General features: G+C 44.5%; 2 protein-coding genes across 7 annotated transcripts in view; one reads left to right on the top strand and one right to left on the bottom strand.

Annotated features, from left to right (window-relative positions):
• Positions 1–212: 212 nt before the first annotated feature.
• On the top strand, positions 213–15,101 carry ASNSD1 (asparagine synthetase domain containing 1). Of its 6 annotated transcripts, none has more exons than XM_069983531.1 (7): positions 213–274; positions 390–467; positions 6,481–6,534; positions 10,055–10,130; positions 11,256–12,731; positions 13,727–13,908; positions 14,713–15,101. In XM_069983531.1, exons 5-7 carry the CDS (start codon positions 11,334–11,336, stop codon positions 14,966–14,968), a joined length of 1,836 nt encoding a protein of 611 aa, XP_069839632.1. In that variant the 5' UTR covers positions 213–274; positions 390–467; positions 6,481–6,534; positions 10,055–10,130; positions 11,256–11,333; the 3' UTR covers positions 14,969–15,101. The 6 variants fall into 6 exon arrangements, with proteins under 6 accessions (XP_069839632.1, XP_069839637.1, XP_069839633.1 ...); XM_069983532.1 differs by having other exon boundaries at positions 256–300; XM_069983534.1 differs by lacking the exon at positions 213–274 and having other exon boundaries at positions 281–467; positions 14,762–14,866.
• LOC138801082 (glucose-1-phosphate thymidylyltransferase-like) overlaps positions 12,291–27,305 on the bottom strand; it is a 61,392-nt gene continuing 46,377 nt past the window's right edge. Inside the window, exons 8-9 of the mRNA XM_069983538.1 lie at positions 26,350–26,408; positions 12,291–15,274 (exon numbers count right to left, since the gene is read on the bottom strand). Of these exons, the coding sequence (XP_069839639.1) occupies positions 15,157–15,274; positions 26,350–26,408 (177 nt within the window). The 3' untranslated portion in view covers positions 12,291–15,156. The remainder of the gene's footprint in view (positions 15,275–26,349; positions 26,409–27,305) is intronic.

Below are 27,305 nucleotides of genomic sequence, written 5' to 3'. Positions count from 1 at the left end.
GGTTACCCCCTGTGGATTATATTCTACTGCATAAAAACCTAGGCAAAATTACAACCCAGGAGCTCCGCCTAATTCTCCCACTATGAAAACACATGTACTGGCTCAATGTCTCCTCTAAAAAGAAAGCCTGAGGACTCAGCAGACTGATGATAGCTCCGCCTGCGCAAGCCGATCACGTGGGCAGGTGTTTTGACGTCACACTGAAGCCGAGTCACATGACTATCGTTAGGCCGGAAGTCAATAGCTCAGTCCGCCCACGCGACACGTGGTTGTAGTGAGTTCTCTGTATGCTGGGAATCTGTACGCTAATGCTCCTCCCTCTGTAACCGGTGAGGTTAGAGAATACGCCGAGGAGTACTGTCTTTTTTACATTGGCATGTTTTCCTTAGGTTGTGAAAATGTCAGCGGGAGAGACGAAGACCAACGCAGGCTGGGCGGACAAAAAGAACGTGGAGTTCATTGCAAAGGTGAGGTGGTCGTCATGGAGATGTGGATGGGCGCTCAGATGCCTGGGCCCTGCACGCCAAGAGAAACGTGACAGTAACCATCGCTATACAGGCCCCATGCTGGGGGCACTGACACAGGGCAGAAGCTATTCAGCAGTTTCCTTTACGACCAATGCCCTGCAACACACACGATTGAGATTAGCCTGGACCAAAGGGGTTCTGTGGGTAAAAGCTGGCATCACAGTGGGCAGAAGGGCACTTTTCCCTGATTTGAATAACTGGTGTATTTAACCCCTTAAGGACAGAGCCCAAAATGGCCTTAAAGGAGAAGTCCGGCCAAAATTAATTTTTGATATGTTGTTACTTATGAAAAGTTATACAAATTTCTAATGTACATTAATTATGGGAAATGCACATATACTGCTATTTCCCTTAATTTAGTAGATCAGGAAGTGTTAGAATTCTCTCTGAAGAAGTGACGTCACGACCCAGGGTGTAATTCCTATGGAGTGTCCAGCAGGGGGCGCTCTCTATATAGAAGTCTATGGGACTTTATTGTTTCTATGGGTTTCTATGTAATGTAATGTTATGTACAGTGTGCTTTATTGAATGAATACATCTATGGAATACTTTGGGGAGCAAGTGTCCCTGCTCCCCAAAGTATTGCATAAATGTATTAATTCAATACATTCGGATATCACAGTAAGCCCGCCGATCCGCCGCATTTCCGCCGCACGCCGATCCGCCGCATTCCTGCCGATCCGGACCATATACATTGAACTACAGCTCCCATCATCTGCTTATAGTATGAACAGGTGATGGGAGCTGTAGCTGGGTAATGGATATGACATGCCGCCGGGCGCAGGGGGGAGCCGCTCAGTACACAGCAGCTCTCCCCCCTCCTCCTCCTCCTTCCGGGATAACTTCCGCCTATAGCACTGCTGACTCCCCGCCTGGCCGCCGCTCTCCGCTCTCATATACCGGCTCCCGGCATCAGCGTGGACACCAGGATGCATCGGGAGCCGGTATGTATGGGGGGAGAGTGGAGAGCGGCGGCCAGGCAGGGACTCAGCAGTGCTATAGGCGGAAGTTATCCCGGAAGGAGGAGGAGGAGGGGGGAGAGCTGCTGTGTACTGAGCGGCTCCCCCCTGCGCCCGGCGGCATGTCATATCCATTACCCAGCTACAGCTCCCATCACCTGTTCATACTATAAGCAGATGATGGGAGCTGTAGTTCAATGTATATGGTCCGGATCGGCAGGAATGCGGCGGATCGGCGGAAATGCGGCTGATCGGCGGGCTTACTGTGATATCCGAATGTATTGAATTAATACATTTATGCAATACTTTGGGGAGCAGGGACACTTGCTCCCCAAAGTATTCCATAGATGTATTCATTCAATAAAGCACACTGTACATAACATTGCATTACATTAGATAGAAACCCATAGAAACAATAAAGTCCCATAGACTTCTATATAGAGAGCGCCCCCTGCTGGACACTCCATAGGAATTACACCCTGGGTCGTGACGTCACTTCTTCAGAGAGAATTCTAACACTTCCTGATCTACTAAATTAAGGGAAATAGCAGTATATGTGCATTTCCCATAATTAATGTACATTAGAAATTGTATAACTTTTCATAAGTAACAACATATCAAAAATTAATTTTGGCCGGACTTCTCCTTTAAAGAGAACCAATCACCTGAAATTCACTATCCCTATTATCAAAGGTCCTCTCTCCCTAAGTTTATCTATGAAGATACAGACTGCCTTTGCAGTCTGTATCTTATTCTTTACCTAATTCCTCCTCTTCTGTGAAGTAATGCCGGGCGCCGCCATCTTGATGACGTCACGCTGGAATGCAATTGACGTCATCAAGATGGCGGCGGCCAGCATTAATGCACCGGAACAAAGGAGCAGGTAAAGTATAAGATACAGATTGCAAATGCAGTCTGTATCTTTATGAAGTCTATTTATGAAGATACAGACTGCATTTGCAGTCTGTATCTAATGCTTTACCTGCTCCTTTGTTCCGGTGCAGTAATGCTGGCCGCCGCCATCGTGATGACGTCACGTGCGTTCCAGCGGTGCGTTCAAGCGTGACGTCAACAAGATGGCGGCAGCCGCCATTACTGCATCAGAACAAAGGAGCAGGTAAAGTATTAGATACAGACTGCAAAAGCAGTCTGTATCTTCATTTTGTCTATTTATAAAGATACAGACTGCCTTTGCAGTCTGTATCTTATACTTTACCTGATCCTCTTGTTCGGTGCAGTAAGGCCGGCGCCGCCATCTTGATTACGCTACTTGCGTTCCACCGCTGGAACGCAAATGACGTAATCAAGATGGCGGCGCCCGGCCTTCCTCCACCGAACAAGAGGATCAGGTAAAGTATAAGATACAGACTGCAAAGGCAGTCTGTATCTTCATTTTGTCTATTTATGAAGACACAGACTGCCTTTGCAGTCTGTATCTTATACTTAACCTGATCCTCTGGTCCGCTGTAGCATGGTCGGGCGCCGCCATCTTGATTTAGTCTCTTGCGTTCCAGCGGTGAAACGCAAGTGACGTCATTAAGATGGCGGCGCCCGACCTTGCCGCTCTGCATGACGGGAGCTTCCTGTCTCGCGCCGGCTCTTTTAAAAAGAGGCGGCGCGAGACAGGAAAGTAAGAAGTAAATATTTTAAAAATGCAACCAAAAAAATAATCAATTATATTTACAAATATTAATAAAATAATGAAATACATCTAATTAGGGAAAAAAAAAATTTGATTATCATCCATGATTGGTTCTCTTTAAAGGACAACTCCTGTGCTAATTAAAATAAAAACAGCAAAATCAATCATAAACATAGTCTCCTGAGGCTGTCTCCGTTTGAATTTCTCGCTGCTTGCAGGTCCCTGAAACTGTAGTTGCTGTATTCATTTCTTCTTTACTTCCTGGTTTGGGCTTTCCCATGATGCACTTTGTCTACTGTGATATGTGTTTTATTTATAAAATGGGAAAGGGGGGTGATTTAAACTTTTATTGGGGGAGGGGCTATGGTGTTTTTTTTAAAAAAAAACTTAATTTTTTTTACATTTTTTTTTTTTACACTTAATGTTCCCTTAGGGGACATTAACATTTTTACATTGGATTTCTTACACTCGATAGAACAATCGGAACCCCTGCAGTCATGCTGTGGGGGTCCCGATTGGTCAGTGACAGGAGCACAGCTCCTGCCACTGGTGTAAGTGCCGGGGCACTGCAGGAGTTAATGGGGGGCGGCCTCCATGTCCTGAACAACTATCCTAAAAACTGCTAACAATGCCAGTGACAAGTGATATAGCGGTCAGACACAGTGTATTTCCTCATGTACTCACACCGTGCTGATTAAAATGTCTTTACAACTTCAAAATCTAGATGGGACAGTAGGATTTACAGTAATTTTTTTTTCTACTCTTGTCACCCCTTCAGTGTTTTCCTGTTCCTGACAGGATTAAGGCACACGTGGTTACCTGTGATCCTGTGTGGTCACGGTCCTTGGATTTGCGGTGCAACCTGTGGGTCCCTCCTTGAACTGCCTCTGCTACAGTGTCGCATTTCTCTGGGTGCCTCCAGTCCCCTGCTTTTTTTTTTTTTTTTTTTTTTTTTTTTTAGTTATGCTTAAAAAACAAAGCTATACTTGCCAGAAATCCAGGTCCAGTCTCCTGAAGGCAGATTTTTAGTCTTGTGCTGGTGAAAAAACACAGACTAAATACATGAAATCCTGGATACATGAAATACAGATTTATGAAAGGGTGTTAATATACACGTGGTGTGAACTGCCCCCACACAGAAACATTATCTGACAGATTATCTGCCATAGATTTTAAGCCAAAGCCAGAAATGTATTTGAATAGAGGAAAAATCTCAGGCTTTCTGTTATGACCTGATCTCTGTTTATATTTTGTTTCTGGCTTTGGCTTCAAATCTTTGGCAGATAATCTGTCAGATAATCTTTCTGTGTAAATGGACCCTTACATGGAGCGATAATTGGCCCAATGCTGCCAATTATCGCTCTGTGTAATAGGGCCCTTAAAAGGCTGCTTTCAGGACACTGGACCTGGATAGTATAGCTTTGTTATAAAGCATAAAAAAATAATGAATTTAAATTGCAAACTTTCTGTATATCACATTTACTGTTGATTTAGATTTTGAAAATTATACTGATAGTGACACTTTATTGCAAAGTTTGTTGAAAGGTTAAAGAAAGCTGGAAGATTTTCCTCCGTATTATAAGTGGAGAGTGTTTCTCTTTAGCAGAGAGAGATTGAAATCTGCTGAAATTCTCCTGCTCTGGGAGATCAGAAGTTTGAAGGGGGATGCCTTTGTAAAGTGTTATACACAAAGCTAAGACATAAGCACCCTATATACTTTCAGTAATTGGCGGACGAAGAATCGTCTGGCCCCATCTTCCCCACACACAAAAACATTTGGCACAGCCAGCCTCATCTGTTCTCTGTGGGATAGGGTAATCCACAGTAAGATCTCTTGCATGTTATCTCTCCCAGAACAAAGGGGTCGACTGTGATTGTTCACCACTGCTGGACCCCTATGACCACCACCATCATCATCATCTGTCATTGGTTGTTTTAGACGTACCCATACACTTTATATTAACAGCTAAACCCGCTACAAGCAGTGGGTATGGCCGTCAAAAATCTAAAGTGCATCTGTTAATGTTTGTTCTGTTTGATAAGGACATCTACTGCTTGTAAAGGCTAAAATCACACACACACACACACACACACACACTGCTGCAGCCATAGCACACAGGAGAAAAACACACCATCTCCTCCTAGAGAGAAAACACCGCTGCTACACTACGTATGGCATCTCCTCCTCTGTATTACACAGGATATCTTTATATTAAGTACAATAAAAATTTCCTAGCACTCACGAACGATGTTAGATGCATATTTTTCATTCAATGAAGCATACATTCAAATAGGTGCATGGAGGATGCATTTTGGCCTCATCAACTGCAGCCTTTTAAATGGCTGCACAAATGATGGAGTGATCGTTCATGTGGTCCGGACACTTTGATTCATTGTGCCTTCTAAAGGCACTCATCTGTATCTTTGCATGGGCCCCGTATTGGGCTTTGTAAAAGGAGCTTATATACAAGCATCCAGAAAGACAACAGCACAGGTCTCCCCTGTTTTACAGGCTGCCCCCACAAGGAACTCTTCCAGCTAAGAAACAAGCTGCCAGATAGTGAGCTCAGACTTTTCGCACCATCCTTATCTATGTTAGGCTGATTTCACGCTGTGTTTTTGCAGTCTGTTTTTTGTGAAAAACAATTGCTAAATTATGCGATACTTTGACTCACCTGGCCTTCACACATCCCCTATTATACAGGCGCTAACAGATTATAATTGAGCATTTAGCAGAGAAGCGTGCTTTTGGCGATAGGTAGCTTGCCCTATTACACATGGCAAAATCTTTCTGATTTGCCAGATAGCCAGTGTAATAGGGACTGAGGGTGGGTTCACACTGAGGAATTGTAAAGGAAAGTTTTCTGCTTGAATTTGCTCGCCTATTCAACCAGGCAGAATGTCAAGCAGAATTTAAGCCCAATTAACTTCCATAGGATTCCTGTAGCAGAATCCGCCCAAAGAATGAACCTGTTCATTCTTCGGGCGAAACGCGGAATCTGGACGGAATTCCAGACAGAAATTTCCACTGTGTGCATAGATGGAATTTCCATTTTGCTCTATAGAAAGGAGCAATGTTGCATTTAAATGAGTGGAATTCCGTGCATATTTTGCGGCGGAATCCGCAAGAATTCCTCAGTGCACACATACCCCTACTGAACACAAGATTATATAATTGCTGTATGGAAAACAAGTTCAGATTCCTCAATATGATCTTTGGAGCCCATAAACTTGGGGAAATGCTAGGGATCTTAAGCCCCTACGAGCCACTAAAATATTTAGCTTGGATTTGGTTGAAAAAAAAAAAATTCTTCACATAAACACAAATAATTGCCATTCTTTCTCTCTACAGTTTAAAGAACAGAAGGTAGTTATTGATGAGCTGTCCAGCTTAAAGAAAGATAGGGTAAGTCATTGGCATTGTTTAAAGGGAAACAGCACGTATATGCATGAGCGCCAGCATTGTCACAGACATGCCTCTATGACATATCTAAATAAAAGACAATTTTTACAAACATGAGGTAACAGAGATTAAAGGACAACTCCGGAGATTTTTTTTCCCCTTTAAATTTGTGTCTGAATGTATGTAGCAGAGCTGTTTGTATTTAATGAATGTAGCAGAGGTGAGTGTTTCTATATTAAAGTGAATGTACCATTAGGTGTATCGCATTAAAGCGACTCTGACCCCCCTTAAACCGCTAGCTGATTTTAATCCAAGATCTGTCCTCTGGTCCGTTTGGCAGGTGATGCAGTTATTGTTCTAAAAAACAACTTTTAAACTGGCAGCCCTGTACCCAATGGGTGTGGCCTAGATTGCGTATGCATTAAGCTGGCACAACCTCTCTGTCCCTCCTCCCCACCCTCCTCATCATTAGGAATGCTCCAGGCAGATTGTCTCCTATTCCCCACCTGTGTCAGCCCGGCACATGGGCTGGATCGTTAAGGCACCTGTGCAATGTTCAGACAGGAGGAAATGTTTCAGTGGCATTCCAAATGATGAAGACGGTGGGAGGAGGGATGGAGGGGTGGTGCAAAGTTAGGGCACTGGGCTGCAAGTTTACTCCCATTGGGCACTGGGCTGCAATAACGGACCACAGTACAGATTAGGGCTGGGCGATACTGACCTAAATCATTATCGCGGTTAATTGTACATGTAGCCGCGGTAACGATAACTGAACGATAATTATGACACGCCCCTTAGGTAAGCCACACTGTTCTGCAAGCCACACCCACTTAACCGTGCCAACCTGGGGATATTTTGTTTTAATAGAGTAAAAAAAAAGTAACTCACTGAGCAGCAACACAAGGATGAGCCATTTAGTCTATTGTCATTATTTGTTGTTATAATTAGGGGGTCTCGGAGACCTGGACATGTATATACAGGTATACAGCTACTATAGGACATGTATATACGGGTATACAGCAATGTACAAAGTACAGGACGTGTATATACAGGTATAGCGCTATGTACTACATAGCTGTATACCTGTGTATACATGTCCTGTAGTGCGTACATAGCTGTATACCAGTATATACACATTCTGTAGTGTGTATAGCTGTATACCCGTATATACACGTCCTGTAGTGGCAGTATTATATATGTATGTACACACTACAAGAAGTGTATACACAGGTATACAGCTATGCAGGTTCTACATTAAAAACACATGCACACTCAGCTATGCTGAGCATTCATGTGTCTTATGGTGCGTTTACACAGACAAATTTAACTGACAGATCTTTGAAGCCAAAGCCAGGAACAGACTATAAACAAGGATCAGGTCATAAAGGAAAGCCTGATATTTCTCCTCTTTTTTTAAATCCATTCCTGGCTTTGGCTTCCAAAATCTGTCAGATAAATCTCTGTGTAAATGCACCCTTAGAGGATCACAAAAGACAGCTGGGGGTGGAGCAGGGGCATAGCTAGGATTCATGACACCCCATAGCAAAACCTCTGGCAGCACATCAAATAGAAGAGGGGGCAGCTGAAGCGGGGGCAAGGGGGACTGCAATTAGAACTGGGGCAGAGTGGCAGCAGCTGGGGGTGATGGGGCAGAAGCTGGGGGAGATCTGGGCAGAAAGGGGGGCAGAAGCTGGGGGTGATGTGGGTAGAAAGGGGGGCAGAAGCTGGGGGTGATCTGGGCAGAAGGGGGGGCAGAAGCTTGGGGTTATCTGGGCAGAAGGGGGGGCAGATCTGGGCAGAAGCTGGGGGTTATCTAGGCAGAAAGGGGGGGCAGAAGCTGGGGGTGATATAAACTGTATCTCCTCCCTCGTCACTAGGGAGAAGATACAGCACTGGCACACACTTGGCCCTCACGGCTTTCCCCCCCCCCCCCCCCCCCCCCCCTCGAACAGTCGCTGACCTGCTCCTCATGCCCGACACACATGTGGCATTTCCGACGGTCGCAGACCCGCTCTTCATAACCAGCACTGAGTTCACACGCGGCCCTCCTGACCGTACGCACCCGCAGGTTCGCGGTCTCTGGAGAAGGAGGTCGCAGGGACTGCAGGATCGTGTGATGGTGTCGCTGTTCTGGGGCTGTATAGCGGGATGTGGGGGCGCAGTGCAGACCCCCGATCCCGCTATACAGCTCCACCATCCACAGTGACCGCCATCCATCACACGATCCTGCGGTCCCTGCGACCTCCTTCTCCAGAGACCGGGAACCTGTGGGTGCGTGCGGCCAGGAGGGCCGCGTGTGAACTCAGTGCTGGTTATGAAGAGCGGGTCGGCTCTTCCGGAGTGAGTGGTGGGGGCGGCCGGGAATGCCGCGTGTGTGCCAGGTATGAGGAGCGGGTCAGCCATTGTTTGGGGTGAGAGGAGATGGGGGCGATGGGCTGCTGCCAAATGTCAGACTGCTGCAGGGCAGGGGATAGGAGGTCACCTGCCTCAATAGTAAATGCGCGCCCTGGCTGGAATCCCAGGCAGGTTGGGAGCGGGGACGTTAGGGAGCTCAGGGGGCGGAGGAGAAATACCGCAAATACCGCCCTGGCAAAGTTACCAACCCCAGGGACGGTATCGGTATTTTCACGGTATACTGCCCAGCCCTAGTACAGATCTTGGAATAAAAGCAGCTATCCGAAGGTACAAGTGGCTTGGGGGGGGGGGGGGTCAGATTGTGGGTACAGAGTCGCTTTAAGTTTTTTACATGAATGGATCGGTGTTGGGATGCTGTTGGCCTTTTTTTTTTTTTTTTTTTGCCGGTGCCTGGTGCTCCTCTCTGTGACATAGCTCCAGTGATTCTAATGGAGCCGCGCCACAGAGGGGGCGAGAGATCATCGCACTGAGGGCGGCGGGTCTCCCCCAGTGCTTTATGCCAGGCCAGTGCCTGGGAATAAACCAGCGCCGGTTCAAAACAAAAGACCAGGAACACTGCATCCCTGCTCCTGCCGATCCATTCATGTAAAAATGGGGGTAAAAAAATAAAAATGTGTTTTTAGTGATAAAAAATTCCTGCAGCATGTACCAGCTGTGGCTGCAGCACTGTGTAATCGCCCGAACTATTAAACAATCACATTCCTGATTAAGCACGATAGTCATGCAAAAAACAGGTTGACCCACTCACCTATGACCACAGGTGCATGTAGGTAATTTTAATAGTCTAAAGAAACAGTCCAGCGCACTCTGTATGTCATAAAATCTTGGAAGCAAAGAAAAAATGGTACACATCATGGAACATCAAAACAGAAAAAACCCTCCATAAACTGGAAAAGAAAAACGATTCTTCTTTTCTATTTCATGAAGTAACTTTTCTACTTTGATCTATTTTGTGTCCCATTTTTTTATATATACTTCCAATAAGTATGAAGATTTTATGTGCCCTGGACTATTTTATATATTTTTTTACATATAGAATTAATTTTTGTTTATGATTAAATATTTGAACAATATGAAAATCAGTACTATACCTATTGTTCTTTTCTAGCGGGTATACAAACAGCAACCAAACAGCAACATTTATTTTCTCGCAGATCGATCAAAAACACTTAGTGAGTGCAAAAGTGAGTATTTAATTTTTTTTTTTTTTTTTTTTTAATTATTGAGGTGGTACTCCCACCAAATAACAGAATCCAGTGCAGTCAGAGGTGGTGGGGACATAATGAAGTAATACCTTCCTGCCCTTGCAGTGCCACCAGCTCACTGTCAACCTCTGGTCTATTATTTCTCCTGGTTACCTGTGTTGTCACAACCCAGCAGTAACTACCCGCTCAGAGAGTCAGTGACTCCAAAGATGTCCTGCCTAGTCATAGACTGGTCATCATTTCTGAGCTGGGTTGTGTCATCACAGCAGACCAATGGAGGTCAGTGAGCGGTGGCGCTGTGCTGAAGGGCATTGGGACCAGTAAGTATGACTTTTTATTAAGTTAACCTGGTAAGTAGAGAAACAACTACTGCCAAATCCCACCTAGCCTACTCTACCTACCTAGAGTTACAACCCTGTTGTAGGCATCCCCGGAACCCATAACCTAATTTTGTTTGTTATAGGCTTCTATTACATGAATTAGGCTGTGTGTCTGTAGAACATCTAGACTTACACCCTGAAGCTGCAGAAAATCCTCACTGCCTGGTCCACTCTGTCTCCACTTCTCTGTCACATGATCTCAGTTTCTTCTGTTGCCAGGCAAGCTGTAACACGTCATCTATAACCCCACTCACCACAGAGATCAACTCTGAGTGATCACCTGGCCAAGGGGTGGGGAAACAGTCTCTCCTGAGCAGTATAATGGAAAGGAAATGCTGTTTCATTTCTCTCTTTCTATGCTAAGGGTAGCAGCAGGGGGTCGTTTCACACTAGATCAAAGTGTGGACCGAATGGCTCACAAAAACTATAGATCTAGGCTAGGCATTTAAAAAATAAAGAAAAGCATTTTGGCATTTTTTTTTTTTTTGCAAAATTGCAGTGGGTTATGTGTTTGGACGTTTAAAGTCGCTGGAGAGTCGCTGAAAAAAAAAATCTTTTTGGTACATTGGTGGGGGTGGGGAGGGATAAGTGTGTGGTACAGAGCAATAATAGTGCATTGAGGTATGATTCAGAAAATATTTTTTGGTAACATAACTGTAGCCAGACAATTAAAAAAAAATGAACTAATCTTCCCACTTTAAAAAAAAATTTTTTTTATTAACAGAGCAACTGGATGACATGACTGCTACTTATCAGGAAATCTCAGAAACCATGCAAGTCCACAAATAACTAGCTGGCCAGGATGTGTGGAATATGCTGTATGGTCAGTTTGACTGCTGACACAGTTAAACCTTATATTCAAGAGTACATAAATTTATGCCGCAGAGGCCCTAACAGTAGCCACCAGCTATCAGCTACAGATAATTTGTACAGCTGTTTTTTCTCAGGTCATGTTCTTCATTTACGGGGACAGCTAACTCCTCAACCCCTGCAAGATCCAAATGGCAATATATTTCTTTGGAATGGAGAAATCTTTGGTGGCGTTGATGTTCCGGACATAGATAATGATACTAAAGTAATGTTTCAGTACATGGCCTCCTGTGACAATGATTGTGATATATTCTCTTTACTTTCCAAAGTACAAGGGCCTTGGGCGTTTATTTATTATCAGAAGAAAACGCATGATCTCTGGTTTGGAAGAGACTTTTTTGGTCGCCGCAGTCTTTTGTGGAGATTTGGTGAGACCCTTGAGGAAGCAATGTGTCTGACTTCTGTAGCTGAATTACATTGTGAAGCAGATGATACACAGTGGCAGGAGGTTCCTGCATCTGGCATTTTCAAGTGTAACTTAAGCTTATGTGCAGAATTAAAATTAATAAAATTAACATTATATCCATGGATGTATATTGTACAGGAGGAACACACAGATAAAGGGCAAAAATTTGTTATTGATGACTTTGAAAGATATGCCTCCAAAATTACACTTGCTGACTGCAGGATTATTGCTCCTGTTACACCAATGAATAGAAAAATCCCTGAATCTTTGCCGGTGTCAAACTGCAGAGCACATTCTAACCGTGTTGGTGTAGATGATCTTAAAATGCTCATCACAGAAGTACATAAGAAAAATGCAGAGTCTTTCATCAGAGTCTTAAGTGAAGCTGTGAGAAGACGCGTTTTCTGTTTACCACGAGAACACGGTGTATTGACTTCAGATAAGGAAAATATGGCAAATGTTGCTATCCTTTTTTCTGGGGGAATTGACTCAATGGTGTTGGCTGCTCTTGCAGATAGACATATTCCATCAAAGGAACCTATTGACCTACTCAATGTTGCATTTATGATGAAGGGTAAAAATGCCAGAGTGCAAAAATGTAATAAATACCCTTTACCTTCACATCAATATGATGCTGAGGCTGCAAAATACTGTAATCCTTTTGATGTTCCTGATCGAATCACTGGAAGGCTGGGTTTGGAAGAACTTAAAACCCTGAACCCGAATAGAATCTGGAATTTTGTTGAAATTAATGTTACGTCTGAAGAACTTGAGCAAATGAGGCAACAACGTATCTCACAGTTGATACAACCTTTGGACACTGTTCTTGATGACAGTATTGGCTGTGCTGTTTGGTTTGCAGCTAGAGGAACTGGCATGCTGAAATGCAGTGGTGAAACAAAGCCATACACTAGCACTTCTAAGGTAATTGAACCAAACCAGACTGTGTTGTATAATTATTTTATTCCTTCCATGCATATACCTAATGTACAACTGTAGTAACAGCCTTTTATGATGTATGCTAAAAAATTTAACTTTTGACACATGGTAGAGACGTCAGGGGTGTATTATGTCTTTAGTTTTGGTAATCATATTTGTACATACAAATAGAACAACAGAAAACCATTGTAGTAAATGTCTGCTTAACCACATGCGGATTGGATTGCCCATTTACCTTAAAGAGAATTTGCCAGCTACAATTCACATTACTAATACTGTTTAAATAGCTTTGTATTATGATCCCTTTCATATTGCTGTCTGTGCTTCTGTAACATAGAAAATAACTTTTAATTCTCTGGTGCAAAGAATCAAAGAGGCATTCCCAGGCTCGCATGTGCATGAGTGCTGAGAGCTGTAAAGCCTCCTAGCTCCCTGTGCCAGTTCCTGTCCGTGCGTGCGTGCTTGCTTGCTTGACAGTCATCTGGAAGTTGAGCCCTGCCTCCAAATATCAGACCTGAACACAATTTGTATGCACAGCAGATGAATGAAATTTGGAATCGGGGTTCATCTTCCAGTTGACTGTCAGACCATATTCCAATGTCCCGTGCACACGCCGTATATACATATGGTGTGCATAGGAACGGATTATCGGAGCTCTGACACAGTTTAAATCTTCGCTGTACTGACACAGCTGCCCGGCTATTTATTTTTGTTATCATCAGCATCTGACCTTGAGCTGCCATGGTAAGCCACTCTGTGCCCAGTGATCGCATTGCCAGGTGACTGGTGGGAAACTTTAATGCCACCGTCAAGACTATGGCAACTGAGGGGCTTCTTATACTGGCCATCAGAGAGGGGTCGGGCTGTATAATTGCATACATATGTTAAAACATGAAGACGCTTATTTATTAAGAATTACTTCATCATGGGCCAAACAACTGCAATGGTATAAATGTTTTTTTTTGTTTCGCACTTAACAGGTTGTTCTCACGGGTATCGGTGCTGATGAACAGCTTGCTGGCTATTCTCGTCACAGAATAAAATTCAACAGAGAAAGTTACAAAGGCCTCCTTGAAGAATTAAGCATGGAGTTGGGGCGTATCTCTTCTAGAAATCTCGGACGGGATGACAGAGTTATTGGTGATCATGGCAAGGAAGCAAGGTATCTGTATTGCTGCCTGATGCTCATAGGTCAGGAATTTGTTCATAAAAACATGCATATTACATCTAAGAAGCTCTTTGTGGTTCCTACTGCTATGAATAAAAGCTTTGCAGATGAGGCTTTAAACTGAATACAGATGCCTAGCCAACAGAAATATGAAAGCCCTTTAATATAATCATCATGACTATAGTCGGAGCAAATGTGAAAGGGGGTTGTCCGATGATTTAGATATTCCTTAACCTTTGTTAGCAATGTCCGTGCATCTCTTGCCTTTAGTGTAAAATAGTAAAGTATATACATATCTGTCCCGATTCTTCTGCCCAAACAAAGCATGCAGCCGCCGGTGGAAGTTCAGAGCCAGTGTCTGATGTTCCACTGGCGGTTGCGGGCAGAAACCAGGAGGATACTGGGAAGCGGGCAGACGCACAGGGGAGTGTGGACAGGTATGTACTATTATATTTTATATTTTTTACACAGTCATTGATGAACAGTAGGTGGACAATGAATTTATTTCAGGACCAAGGGACACGATCAGCCAATGATTTTACACAGGGTGAAGAGAAAGCATTACTTGCCTCCATGATCCCCTACAGATGCTCTGTAACTGAACCCTACTTTCTCAGCGTGCAGTAAATAGCTAGAAATGACTGCTCATGTTCCCAGTAACTTGAAGTTAATTAAGTAGGGGTCAGTGGTTATAGGGGATATGGAAACAGAATGTTTTTCATTAGGTTTGCCGCTCTTAAATATATGGATTTTATGAAAGGATGATTTTAACCTTTCACTGTGTTTACACTCTTTCAGATTTCCATTTCTCGATGAAAATGTGGTTTCTTTCTTAAACTCTCTTCAGGTCTGGGAAAAAGCAGACTTAACACTAGCCAGGGGTCTTGGTGAAAAATTTATTTTGCGTGTGGCAGCTGTGTTACTTGGACTCAACAACTCTTCAGTTTTGCCCAAAAGAGCCATGCAGTTTGGGTCTCGGATTGCAAAAATGGAAAATAGGAATGAAAAGGCATCAGACAAATGCAGCAGGCTTCAACCTGATGTCGCTCAGTGACAAGTATTTGAGGGTGTTTACTCATAGTTGGTGATTTAAAAAATATCTATAGTCTTACAACTACTTTTGGATTAAAAATTAAATAAAAAATTGGACACAATGTAATTTATTTGAAATTGTTATTAAACTATAAGGAAAAAAATACTCATTTTGGATGACTTTTTTTTTTCAGGCACTTTTCACATATACTAATGAAGATAGTTCAGGTTGTTTTTCTTGTCTTGAAAATATTTATCGCACAGAAGGTAGGATTGCAGATTTCCAACATCAAAACGGCCTGATATGCTGTAAAAATACACAGGTTTTCTAGAGGGGAAAAAACAACAACAATTTTATTTGCAATGAGAAATTCATCTGCATTCTGCCCAATAGGCTGTGGGCTTTAAAGTCTGGTCCGCTCCATGCCGCTTCTCCCCAGGTGCTGGGAAAAGCTGATTTCCAGTCCTGGGAAACTTCTCCCAGTTACCCAGCACTTGGGAAGGAGTGTCATGAAGCGGAGCAGATTTCAAAACCCGCAGCTTTATGGACAAAATCCCGATAGGAACGAAGCACTTTGCAAATACACTGTTACATGTCCTGTATCTTACTTTTCTGCAAACAGTGCCTTGTTTGCCCATTAATATTCCTAAAGTGTTGTTTACCTCATCTTTTCGTAACACATTTAGTGTATATGTCAGCATTCTGTTAGAGCTCGTTCACACTATGGAATCGAATCCTGCCTTATATCAGTTTGAATGAGAGGGCTTGTCAATTCTTTGAGTGGAGGCAGGCAAGCCCTCACATTCAAACTGATAGAAGGTAGAATTCCACGTCGAGTCCACACGGAATCTCGGCGCCGGTTCCATAGTGTGAACAGGGCCTTAAAGTATGCCGTTGTATACAATATCACACTGTCAACGGTACCAATGAGTTCAATGAACCAAACACAGCCTTTTTTTGACACTTTCCCTCCCTTTTTTTTATTTAACTTTGTGGCCTGCTACAGTTTCAGTTTCTGTAAAGTAAATATATACATAAGGGAAGTGGACCAAATGTAGTTGACAGCATTCAGTTCATAAAGTTTTATGGAAGCATTAAGTATGTGGCAGTATGGATCAGCATTCTATATTGACAAGATGCTGCTTCATACTTAAATTTTTTTTGTGGAATCATGATGCAAACAGCCCCTAAGGCTTGATTCACATGACATAAAAAAACTGAAAAATAAGTGTTTTTCAAGGTGTAAATGCTTCTGAAACATGCAGCATTTACAGACATTAATATAGGGAACCCCCCGCTACACAAATAATCTATCTCATCACACTCTCACCACGGACGAAGCAAGATTACTCAGTAAAGGATTATCATTCGTACCTACAAATCACTTCAAATTATTTGAATGGGTGAAGGACATTCACCTTTTTTCTAGAAAGTTGAAATGGAAAAAATTCTTTCAACTACACGATGCACGTAAATGCACTGAACTGGGCATCTCCATGGAAGATCTACCAGGAGTAGAAACCTTACCGGACCTCCTAGAGGAGAATGTGAGACATAGAGGCCAGGGCCCCTTCTCAACATGTAAACCAAAGTCAAGACGTATGCCACCAGTAGGAGATGGAGACAGTATTGATGTCTTTACCAAAGTGGTTACCAAGGAATTGGAACTACTAGAAGTTGAACCCTGGGCTCAACACAACAACCTTAGCAAGGAAGAGTGGACAGCCCTTAAACAACTCTCGGAAGACAAGGACATCGTGATTAAGGCCGCTGACAAAGGGGGGCAATCTAGTTATTATGGATCATCAACTCTACCGTAACAGTTGCCTCCTAATCTCAACAGACCGACAGGGCTACAAAGTCCTAGACAGCGACCCCGCTGACAGGTTCCTGAAGAACCTGAAAGCCATACTTGATGAGGCCTTGGCATCTCGAATCATTGATAAGAAAGAGTATACCTTTCTTCTCCCACAAGCACCTCGGGTGGCGACATTCTATGGCCTGCCAAAGGTACACAAAGGCCTGAGTCCCCTAAAATGTAGACCAATAGTGGCAGGAATAGACAGCCTTACGCAGAATATTGGTATCTACTTAGATGAAATCTTGAGACCCCTAGTGACCAATCTACCATCATATATATGGGACACTATGGACCTACTACTGAAATTGGACAATATCACAGTTGAACCAGGAGCTTACCTCTGCAGCATTGACGTGGAGGCATTGTACAGCTCAATTCCCCACATCCAGGGTTTACAAGCCGTGGACTACTTCCTCCGAACTCGCGATGTACAACTAAGAGACCACAACACCTTCATCATAAAAACCCTACAATTTATCCTCACCCATAATTATTTTCTTTTCAACAGTAAGATCTACCACCAGCTCAGGGGCACAGCGATGGGGAGCCCTGTGGCTCCCTCATACGCTAACCTGTTCCTGGGCTGGTGGGAGGACCTCCAGGTGTTTGGGGAAAGGTATGCCAAATACCAAGAATATATCTCCTACTGGGGGCGCTACATCGACGATGTTATTATCGTCTGGTGTGGCCCCCCCTCCATCTTCAAGGAATTCGTGGATGACTTAAATCATAACCAGATAGGTCTACGCTTTACATCAGAAATCCACCCCACTGAACTATGCTTCCTGGATACTGAAATCAATATCAAAGGAAACAAGATCCTAACTGAAGCTTACCGGAAGCCAACGGCGGGCAATAGCCTTCTTAAATGGGACAGTCACCATCCCTTTAACCTTAAGAAAGGAATCCCCCGTGGGCAATACCTTCGTATCCGACGAAATTGCACAACGGACGAAGCCTTCAAAAGGGAAGCAGACCAACTTCGATCAAGGTTCAGAGAAAGGGGCTATCCGAATAAAATCCTGAAGGAAGCCTACGCGAGAAAATCGCACAAGAAGAGACCTATTGAACCCCAAAATGAGAGAAACCAAGGAAGACACCACGACTACAAGAATCATCGGCACGTTCGATAACGCAGCCCCCCAGATGCACTGATGAGCAATTAGCCAGACTTATACCAGACCGCCCACCGATTACGTACAGGAGAGGAAGAAATCTGAGCGATTACCTTACCAATAGCCACTATACCCCCCCACCCAAGCCCGGTACATGGCTGGATAAACGGGTCACCGGTACGTACAAATGTGGATCATGCAAAGCGTGCCAGTATATAAAAGTCTCCAAAACATTTCAAGTAGGCTTGGACAACAAGGTCTACAACATCTACCACTTTGCAAACTGTAAAACCTCCTATGTGATATATTTGGCCACTTGCTCATGCCCTAAATCCTACGTAGGCAAGACAACTAGGGAACTTAGACGCAGAGTATTAGAACACATGGGAGACATAGAACACTCCCGCCCCAAACCCCTATCCCTACACATGAGGACAGTACACCCAGCTAACCCCTTTGATATCTCGTTTCAAGCCATAGATGTAATCAAACCCAATGCACGTAGGGGGGACATCGACAATCTCCTACGGAAAGAGACCGAGTGGATATATCGACTTAGAACACTCGAACCAAATGGTCTTAATGATCAGATGCTCTTCACGCCATTTATATAAGTCTGCCTAGGTCCCCACTACCAATTAAAATGGCTATTCCGACCACTGGTATAGCCCAAACCACCCCCTCCCCCCCCCTTACTCCCCTTACTCCTCTTTTGAATAATGGACTACAGAGTGCCCAGGTTCTTATAAGAACTGTTACTTCCTCAATGCATCCCACTTAACCTTACCTGTAATTTAACTCTTTTCCCGCACAATTAAACTATGCCAACCTAACAACCAGCCACAATAATATATCTACTTATCCAAAATATTTTTTATCCCGACTACACTATCCATCATATCTGTATACCACTAGCTCTACAACACTACTTACTATCAGGTACCTCCTTTATTCCTAGAACATACACATTGTCTCTGACTGTAGTTGAAACTGGTCCCAGAACTGCCAGGCTGAGCGTGCGCAGATGACAGTAAACAGAATGCCTATACTCCTGCTTGACTCAGCCACTCGCAGCGTGTGCTAGCGTTCTACGCACACGCGCAGTAACACCCTGCATCTGAGCATGCGCCAGCAGTCCGAGCAACATGCCCATACACCTATCTCACTTGATCAGCATAGCGGCGCGTATCATTGCGCCACGCGCATGCGCACGGGGACACGCTTAAGGTGACGTCATCACGTCACTTCAACATATAAAAAGCAGCATTGGCTGACTTGCAGCAGACGCAGATCGGCGTCCTTGGAGACCGGTACTCAACGTACACACTACATCAGAGTAAGTTACCACTCATCCGCATTTTTACATGTTTGGATTATAGTCTATGTGATACCACTATGCCATTTAGGACTGGGATAACGTGTTGGGATAGTATAATAGTATCTAAATAATGTACTATTACCTACATTATATCCCTCAGATCAGTTCCCCTGTGGAAAACAGCGAACCCATACTCCTTCAGACTCATATACACATGGGATTTGTTGACAGCATCTCAATGTAACAACGCCCGAAGGTCAAAGGTAACACATATCTGCTGCTATCTATTACCTATATAGCCCCTAAGAGACTTATCCGGGGTTATATCCATATTTAGGTGGGGAACCGCATCAAACAACTGATGGGTATCAGGAGCGTGATCAGAGGCCGCAGTATCATCCCGACCCCCCAGTCCACAGGACACTAGGAGGGTGACCAGAGGCCGCAGTATCAGTTTGATCCCTCAGTCCACAGGACACTAGGTACTCTCCTATCTAGTTTGTCTCCAGATGGGTACCCTTGCATTTATTAAGCACACTGTAGACTCAATGTCTTTGTTTCTAGAAACTCTGTCCTTCACCAACAAGGACCAGCACGGAGTTGTCCCAAAAACCCATTTATCGTCTGGACAACCTGACATATCCATTTATGAGGTAACTCAGATAAACACCTATCACATAGACCATAACATCATAGTGGAACCGAGGGGTGGGACTTATACTCCTCTCTCTCATTCAGATTACCCTAAGAAGTCCACATCCTCCCTGATGAACCTCCATGTTCCCACCACAACTGGTTGAGACAAGGAGGGGAAACGCGTCGGAAACCCCAGTGGACAAAGCCAGTACATCGATACTGGAACCATAGTGGACAAAGCGAACATACATCAGTATTTATTACTACCGACCTGACATCCTTAACTTTTTCCTCCTCCCCCCCCCTCCCCCCTCCCCCCTCCCCTACGTATCAGACCTAACCAGTCTGATAGAGGCAGGGCCGGACTGGGACTTAAAATCAGCCCTGGCAATCAAACCCCAGCAGCCCACATACCATATCATGGATAGCGTAATTCCCTGTAGCAAATTCTGCTTCATTTAGCTGTGTCCCCACTACTCCCTTAAACATGTGAACCCCACCATCAGCAACTAAAAATAATGCTATAACATAATCTGCTGTGGATTTGATGCGGCATATTTATGTATATATTTAAACTGATTAAATCGCAAGCATCAAATCTGCATTGGATTAGGTATGAACGTGCCCTTAAAGGGAACCTGTGGGGTCTATACCAGGTACACAGCTGTAGATCCCAGCGTACAGATCAGGGACTGGACCTTTAGTCCATTTTGAACCTCTATAATCATTCTTTCCATTACCAGCTGAAGTGTCACAGAGGTGGAGCCACAGCAGCACCTTCTGCCCCGCCCCTTCCTGCTCTGACTGATGGACGTATAGGGTGCTGCTGCTGCTTCGGCTGCTGTTGTGAAACTTTAGTTGGTAATGAAAAAGACAATTACAAAAGTTTACACTGGACTAAAGGTCCTGTCAGTGATATCTCCCTCACACCTGTCTGCTGAGATCTACAGCCCTAGACCTGGTACGGACCTAACAGATTCCCTGTAAAGGAGAAAAACATGGCCACCTTCTTCCAGAAACAGTGTCACACTCTTCTTCAGTTTGTGTGAGGTATTGCAGCTCAGTTCCATTGAAGTGAATGGAGCCAAGTTGTAATACCACACACAGTCTGAGGACAGGGGTGGTGCTGTTTTTGGACAAAAGTTACTATATTTTTTAAATCCCTTTTATCCTGACTATGTCTGCACATCATATAATGGCGGTATAAACAGTAAGGTTTTAATTAATAAAATGTGTCTGCTGGTTGTGATCTCATGTGTAATCAAAGCTACATAATAAGCTGCTAGATAGATATTTCCTACTGGATATCTATCTATCTATCTATCTATCATCTATCACCTATCTATCTATCTATAAGCAGGAGAAAGCCGCACATCCAAAGGTGCATGAAGCGGGTGCTGCACGGAGTCAATCCCTTGGCTCGGGGATCCCCAGAAGTATGTCGAGATATTCCGCAGCACACCAGCATTCGTGAAAAAGGTGATTTATTACAAAAAGTACAAAAAATACAGGCGATGCATCTCCTGTATTTTTTGTAATAAATCACCTTTTTCACGAATGCTGGTGTGCTGCGGAATATCTCGACATCTATCTATCTCCTATCTATCCATCTATCTATCTAGAATTTTCTGTGCATGATAATACTGTAATTGTTAATAACACCAGTAAGCAAATATTATCCCCATACTGTACACGTTACTGCCATACTGTCACTAAGCAATCCCACCAATATTTCCTATACTACCAGTATATAAGTAACAAATAATATCACCACACCATAAGCACGGCCATTACCACCACACCATGAGCACTGCCATTACCACCACACCATGAGCACTGCCATTACCACCACATAATGACTAATACCGCTACACTGTGACTGAATACAATCCACTATATACAACACTAATATTACCAATAATACCAGAATACACAGGACGAGTAATACCATCACACCATGCCCACTACTCTCAGCATACGGTGACTGGATAATACCACTATATTGTCACCAAATAACAGCCACCATATAAAGACCAATATTCTTCCAAAGCAGTGACCATAAAACACAGGTGTCAAACACCAGCCTTCCAGCTGTTACATCACTACAAATCCCATCATGCCTGGACAGATAAACCATGATGGGAATTGTATTTTTGCAACACCTGGAGGGCCGGAGTGTGACACCCCCGATACAGAGGTAGATCCCAGCTGTATAAAGGTTCTGCAGACCTTATAAGTGATTATAGTGCAGTTACATCCTGTCACTCACAGTAGGCGTCTTCTCTGCATGACGAGACGTCCACTTTTCCTTTTCTTCTCCATCTATCTCCGGCCATCATGAAGGCTTCTCGGGCCATGACTCCTCTCCACGCGATCTGTCAGACAGACATTTTAGGCTTCTTGCTCCAGCAACATCCTCATCTATACATCCCCCATACAGAATAGCCCCCCCTGCTGTACATCCCCCCCATATAGAATAGCCCCCCGTGCACCCCCCCTATAGAATATCCCCCCATATAGAATAGCCCCCACGTGCATCCCCCCATATAGAATAGCCCCCCTGCTGTGCATCCCCCCATATAGAATGGCCCCCCATATAGAATAGCCCCCCTTGCATCCCCCCAATATAGAATAGCCTCCCCTGCATCCCCCAATATAGAATAGCCCCCCTGCATCCCACCATATAGAATAGCCCCCTGCTGTGCATCCCCCAATATAGAATAGCCTCCTCTGCATCCCCCAATATAGAATAGCCACCTGCATCCCCCAATATAGAATAGCCACCTGCATCCCCCAATATAGAATAGCCCCCCTGCATCCCCCTCCTATATAGAAAAGCCCCCCCTGCGTCCCCCCAATATAGAATAGCCCCCCGTGCATTCCCCCCATATAGAATAGCCCCCCTGCTGTGCATCCTCCCAATATAAAATAGCCCCCCTTGCATCCCCCCAATATAGAATAGCCTCCCCTGCATCCCCCAATATAGAATAGCCCCCCTGCATCCCCCGATATAGAATAGCCCCCTGCTGTGCATCCCCCAATATAGAATAGCCTCCCCTGCATCCCCCAATATAGAAAAGCCCCCTGCATCCCCCTAATATAGAATAGCCCCCCTGCATCCCCCAATATAGAATAGCCCCCCTGCATCCCCCAATATAGAATAGCCCCCCTGCATCCCCCCAATATAGAATAGCCCCCCTGCATCCCCCAATATAGAATAGCCCCCCCTGCATCCCCCAATATAGAATAGCCTCCCCCTACATCCCCCTAATATAGAATAGCCCCCTGCTGTGCATCCCCCCAATATAGAATAGCCTCCCCTGCTGTGCATCCCCCCAATCTAAAATAGCCTCCCCTGCTGTGCATCCCCCCAATATAGAATAGCCTCCCCTGCTGTGCATCCCCCTAATATAAAATAGCCTCCCCCTGCATCCCCCAATGTAGAATAGCCCCCCTGCATCCCCCAATGTAGAATAGCCCCCCCTGCATCCCCCCCCAATGTAGAATAGCCCCCCTGCATCCCCCCAATGTAGAATAGCCCCCCCTGCATCCCCCCAATGTAGAATAGCCCCCCTGCATCCCCCCAATGTAGAATAGCCCCCCCTGCATCCCCCCAATGTAGAATAGCCCCCCTGCATCCCCCAATATAGAATAGCCCCCCTGCATCCCCCCAATATAGAATAGCCCCCCTGCTTTACCCCAATATAGAATAGCATCCCCCTGCATCCCCCCAATGTAGAATAGCCCCCCTGCATCCCCCCAATGTAGAATAGCCGCCCCCCTGCATCCCCCCAATGTAGAATAGCCCCCCCTGCATCCCCCCAATATAGAATAGCCCCCCTGCATCCCCCCAATATAGAATAGCCTCCCCCTGCATCCCCCCAACGTAGAATAGCCTCCTGCTGTGCATCCACATAAATCCCCCCCCCCCCATGGCCACATGTGAAGGGGTGAAAAAAAAAACACACATTCTCACCTGTCAACTCGCTCCTGGCAGCTTCTTCCTCCCGGATCTTCGGTCACTGCACCTGCCTCCTGCTGCAGCGTCTCTCTTCTCTCTCCTGCCAGGTCCTCAGCGGCGCGTCACGGAAGTGACGTCAGCCCCTGGGGGCCTGGCAGAGGTGCCTGCAGACGTGCCTGCGCGCGGCACGTCTGCGACCCCGGGCCGGCCCTGACACCTTCCGGCTACGAAGACCGGCCGGCCACAGGAGTGACTGGCAGGGCCGGGGGCCAATGGCTCCCCGGCTCTGTCAGTCAGAGCGCGGCCGCTGCAGACTGTGAGCGTTCATCTTGAACGCTCACAGTTAAAGGGCCAGGTCACCGGCCCTCTGCAGAGGCTGAATGAATAGCGCAGCGGCCGGCTGCGCTATTCTTGCAGCCACTGCTGAGGGCCGGTGCACATGGGGGCCAGGACCGGCGGCCCCCGGACTGGTAATCCTGGCAGCCCAGCGGGCATTTGCCCGCTTTGCCAGATTACCAATCCGGGCCTAGATAGAGGGATTCTCTTCCTTTCCTCCTTTTTTCAACATACTTTTGTGGTGCCGTGATATACTGTTTGTCACTGCTACGACTAATCAGTTTGTTATTTCCATATCTAAATAAACTCAAGTCTGTTATTTGACTTAGTCTGTCTACCACTACCGTGATTTACTTTCCTAGTTTTCTTCAAGATGCTGCTTCATACTTAAATTTTTTTTGTGGAATCATGATGCAAACAGCCCCTAAGGCTAGATTCACATGACATAAAAAAACTGAAAAATAAGTGTTTTTCAAGGTGTAAAAGCTTCTGAAACATGCAGCATTTACAGACATTAATATAGGGATTTCACACACAGCTATTTGTAGCAGTATTTTTTTATTAAAATTTTTGGAGCCCAAGCCAAAAACTGGTTCAGCAGGAATATTATTTAAGTATTCAATTCTCCCTTTATATTTGGTATTCCTTTTACATTTACTTCTTGCTTTGATTTAAGAGACTGAGCCTCTTTGACACTTTGCACGGAAATAATATATCTGTGCTTATGTATTACCACTAACATATATATATATATTATATGGCTTGTAAAAAATGCAAACCATTAACAAATATATGTTCCTTAAAATCGCTCTCTTCCCAGGCTTATAGCGCTTTTATCCTTTGGTCTATGGGGCTGATTGAGGTGTCATTTTTTGCGCCATGACATGTACTTTCTATCGCTACCTTGATTGCGCATATGCGACTTTTTGAACGCTTTTTATAAAATTTTTTCTGGATTTGATGCGACCAAAAATGCGCAATTTTGCCCTTTAGAATTTTTTTGCGCTGACGCCGTTTACCGTACAAGATCAGGAATGTGATAATTTAATAGTTCGGGCGATTACGCGCGCAGCGATAACAATCATGTTTATTTATTTGTTTATTTATAAAATGGGAAAAGGGGGGTGATTTGGACTTTTACTAGGGGAGGGGATTTTTTATTAATAAAAAAACATTTTTACTTTTATTTTTACTTTAACTAGAAGTCCCCCTGGGGGACTTGTATATACACAGCACTGATCTCTCATAGAGATCAATGCTGTGTATATACACAGCAAAGATCCATCAGATCGGTGATAGATTGCTTTGGCCTGCTGCAGGCCATAGCAATCTATTGCCGAGCTGGGATCAGCGTCAGTGCGACGCTGAGGCCCGGCACGGGCAGAAGAACAGATGGGGGGGGGGAGAGAGATCAGTCCCACTAGACACCAAGGACATGTGGATCTAAGCATCTAAGTGCAGCTGTCAGGTTTGACAGCTGCATTTAGATGCTTAATTAGCCGGCGCGGCAACGGGACCCGCTCCGGCTAATAGAGGCGCTCCCCGGCTAAACATATCAGCTGGGAGTGGCGCCGTTCAGAGCGGGGTCCCGGTGGGACCCTTCTCTGAACACCCCCTGCGGCACCATGACGTATAAGATACGTCATGGGTCGCTAAGGGGTTAAATGGCGGCCATCCACTCAATTTTAACATTGTGTGTTTTCAATCCACTCCTGGTTTTGGTTGCAAAATACTGAGCAAAAATACTGTGTGGAAACATGGCTTTAGGCTATGTTCACACACAGTTTTTCTGTCAGTCTTTATTTCAACCAAAATCAGGAGTTGAACTGACAGGGCAAAATTATAATAGACAGATTTGCACAGCTTCTGGTTTTGGTTGAAAAAAGACTCACTATAATAAGACGGAAATACTATATGTAAATATAGCTTTATAATAAAGTCTGAATAGAACGTGGTACTATTCTTTGCATGTTTATTTTTGTGTTAATGTCCTTACACTGTAGACATTTCTTTGTACTGCACCGTGAAGGGTCTACTGTCAACATTATCAAATGTCACTTAGACATGTCGTAAATGTCACTAATTGCCCAGGAGCAGTTGAAGTATTTTATATCATATGGTTGTTTTACACTGAAGAACCTACATGACTGTATGCATGCTCTGCATAGTTATTACCTTGTCACAAGCCAGGATAAAAAGTGACCTGGAGCGTCTTTTTCATCAATTGGTGCATCCTAAAAGAAATAATATTTAAAGGTTGCAGAATTCAAAGGTTCACAGTTTACCACGGCTACTGCTCTGTTCAGCGGAAAACTTTGTCTGCTGTATTACATGTTCCTGCAGACGACATAGCCATATTGGCTGCAGGAACATTATCTTTTAGCACAACTGTCTTCCATGGTCGCTGTTCGCTGAACTTCAGCCGCAGAAAATAGACATGCTCATTATTCTCTATGGCCGCATTTTAACAATGGCTGCAGTGTATACTGTGTGTATATGTTGTAGAGAAATGATAAAATCAGGGATTTGATGAAATCCCGGGAAATGATGAAATCAAGGATTTAATCAAATCCCTGAACTGTTTCAGCGAAATGATCAAATGTACAAGTCTGGTGCCTGGTTCAGTGCACATGTGGGCTCTCCTGCTTCCCATTCTGGTGCCAGGTAAGGCAGCCAGGCGGACGGAGAACAGAAGGCCCATATATGCATTGAACCAGGCTTGACGAGGCTTGTTCATTTGATCATTTAACTGAAACAGTTCAGGGATTTGATCAACTCCCTGACTTTCTATAGGAAGATGACCCCACAGAGTGGTCATTTTATCACTTCCCAGGATTTCAGCAAATCCCTGATTTTATCATTTCCCTGCAACATACAGTATACACTATGGCCGTTGCTGATTGAATGGTGGTGGAGTATACACACTTTCAGCAGATACCGTTAGCATGTGGTCAACTGTGTGCTCACACACATAGAATGGATTTAGGAAGAAAAAAAAATGTACAAATCCACATAAATATCTAATGATCTGATCTAGGGATGGTCCGAATCTGCCGAGGTTCTGGTTCGTATGAACCCGACCGATCGGCATGGTTATGGCTGTATCCCAGTTTTCCAGGCGGTCCTTCCGC

Source organism: Dendropsophus ebraccatus, chromosome 9 (assembly GCF_027789765.1).
Source record: "Dendropsophus ebraccatus isolate aDenEbr1 chromosome 9, aDenEbr1.pat, whole genome shotgun sequence".
Lineage (NCBI taxonomy): Eukaryota > Metazoa > Chordata > Amphibia > Anura > Hylidae > Dendropsophus > Dendropsophus ebraccatus.
This window is presented reverse-complemented; position numbering and strand designations above follow the sequence as displayed.

Excerpts from the sequence above, each read along its gene's own strand:
- ASNSD1 (XM_069983531.1), top strand. The coding sequence starts at position 11,334 with ATGTGTGGAATATGCTGTATGGTCAGTTTGACTGCTGACACAGTTAAA. Across the intron at positions 12,732-13,726 it reads CATACACTAGCACTTCTAAG|GTTGTTCTCACGGGTATCGG; the intron begins GTAATTGAACCA and ends CGCACTTAACAG. Across the intron at positions 13,909-14,712 it reads GATCATGGCAAGGAAGCAAG|ATTTCCATTTCTCGATGAAA; the intron begins GTATCTGTATTG and ends ACACTCTTTCAG.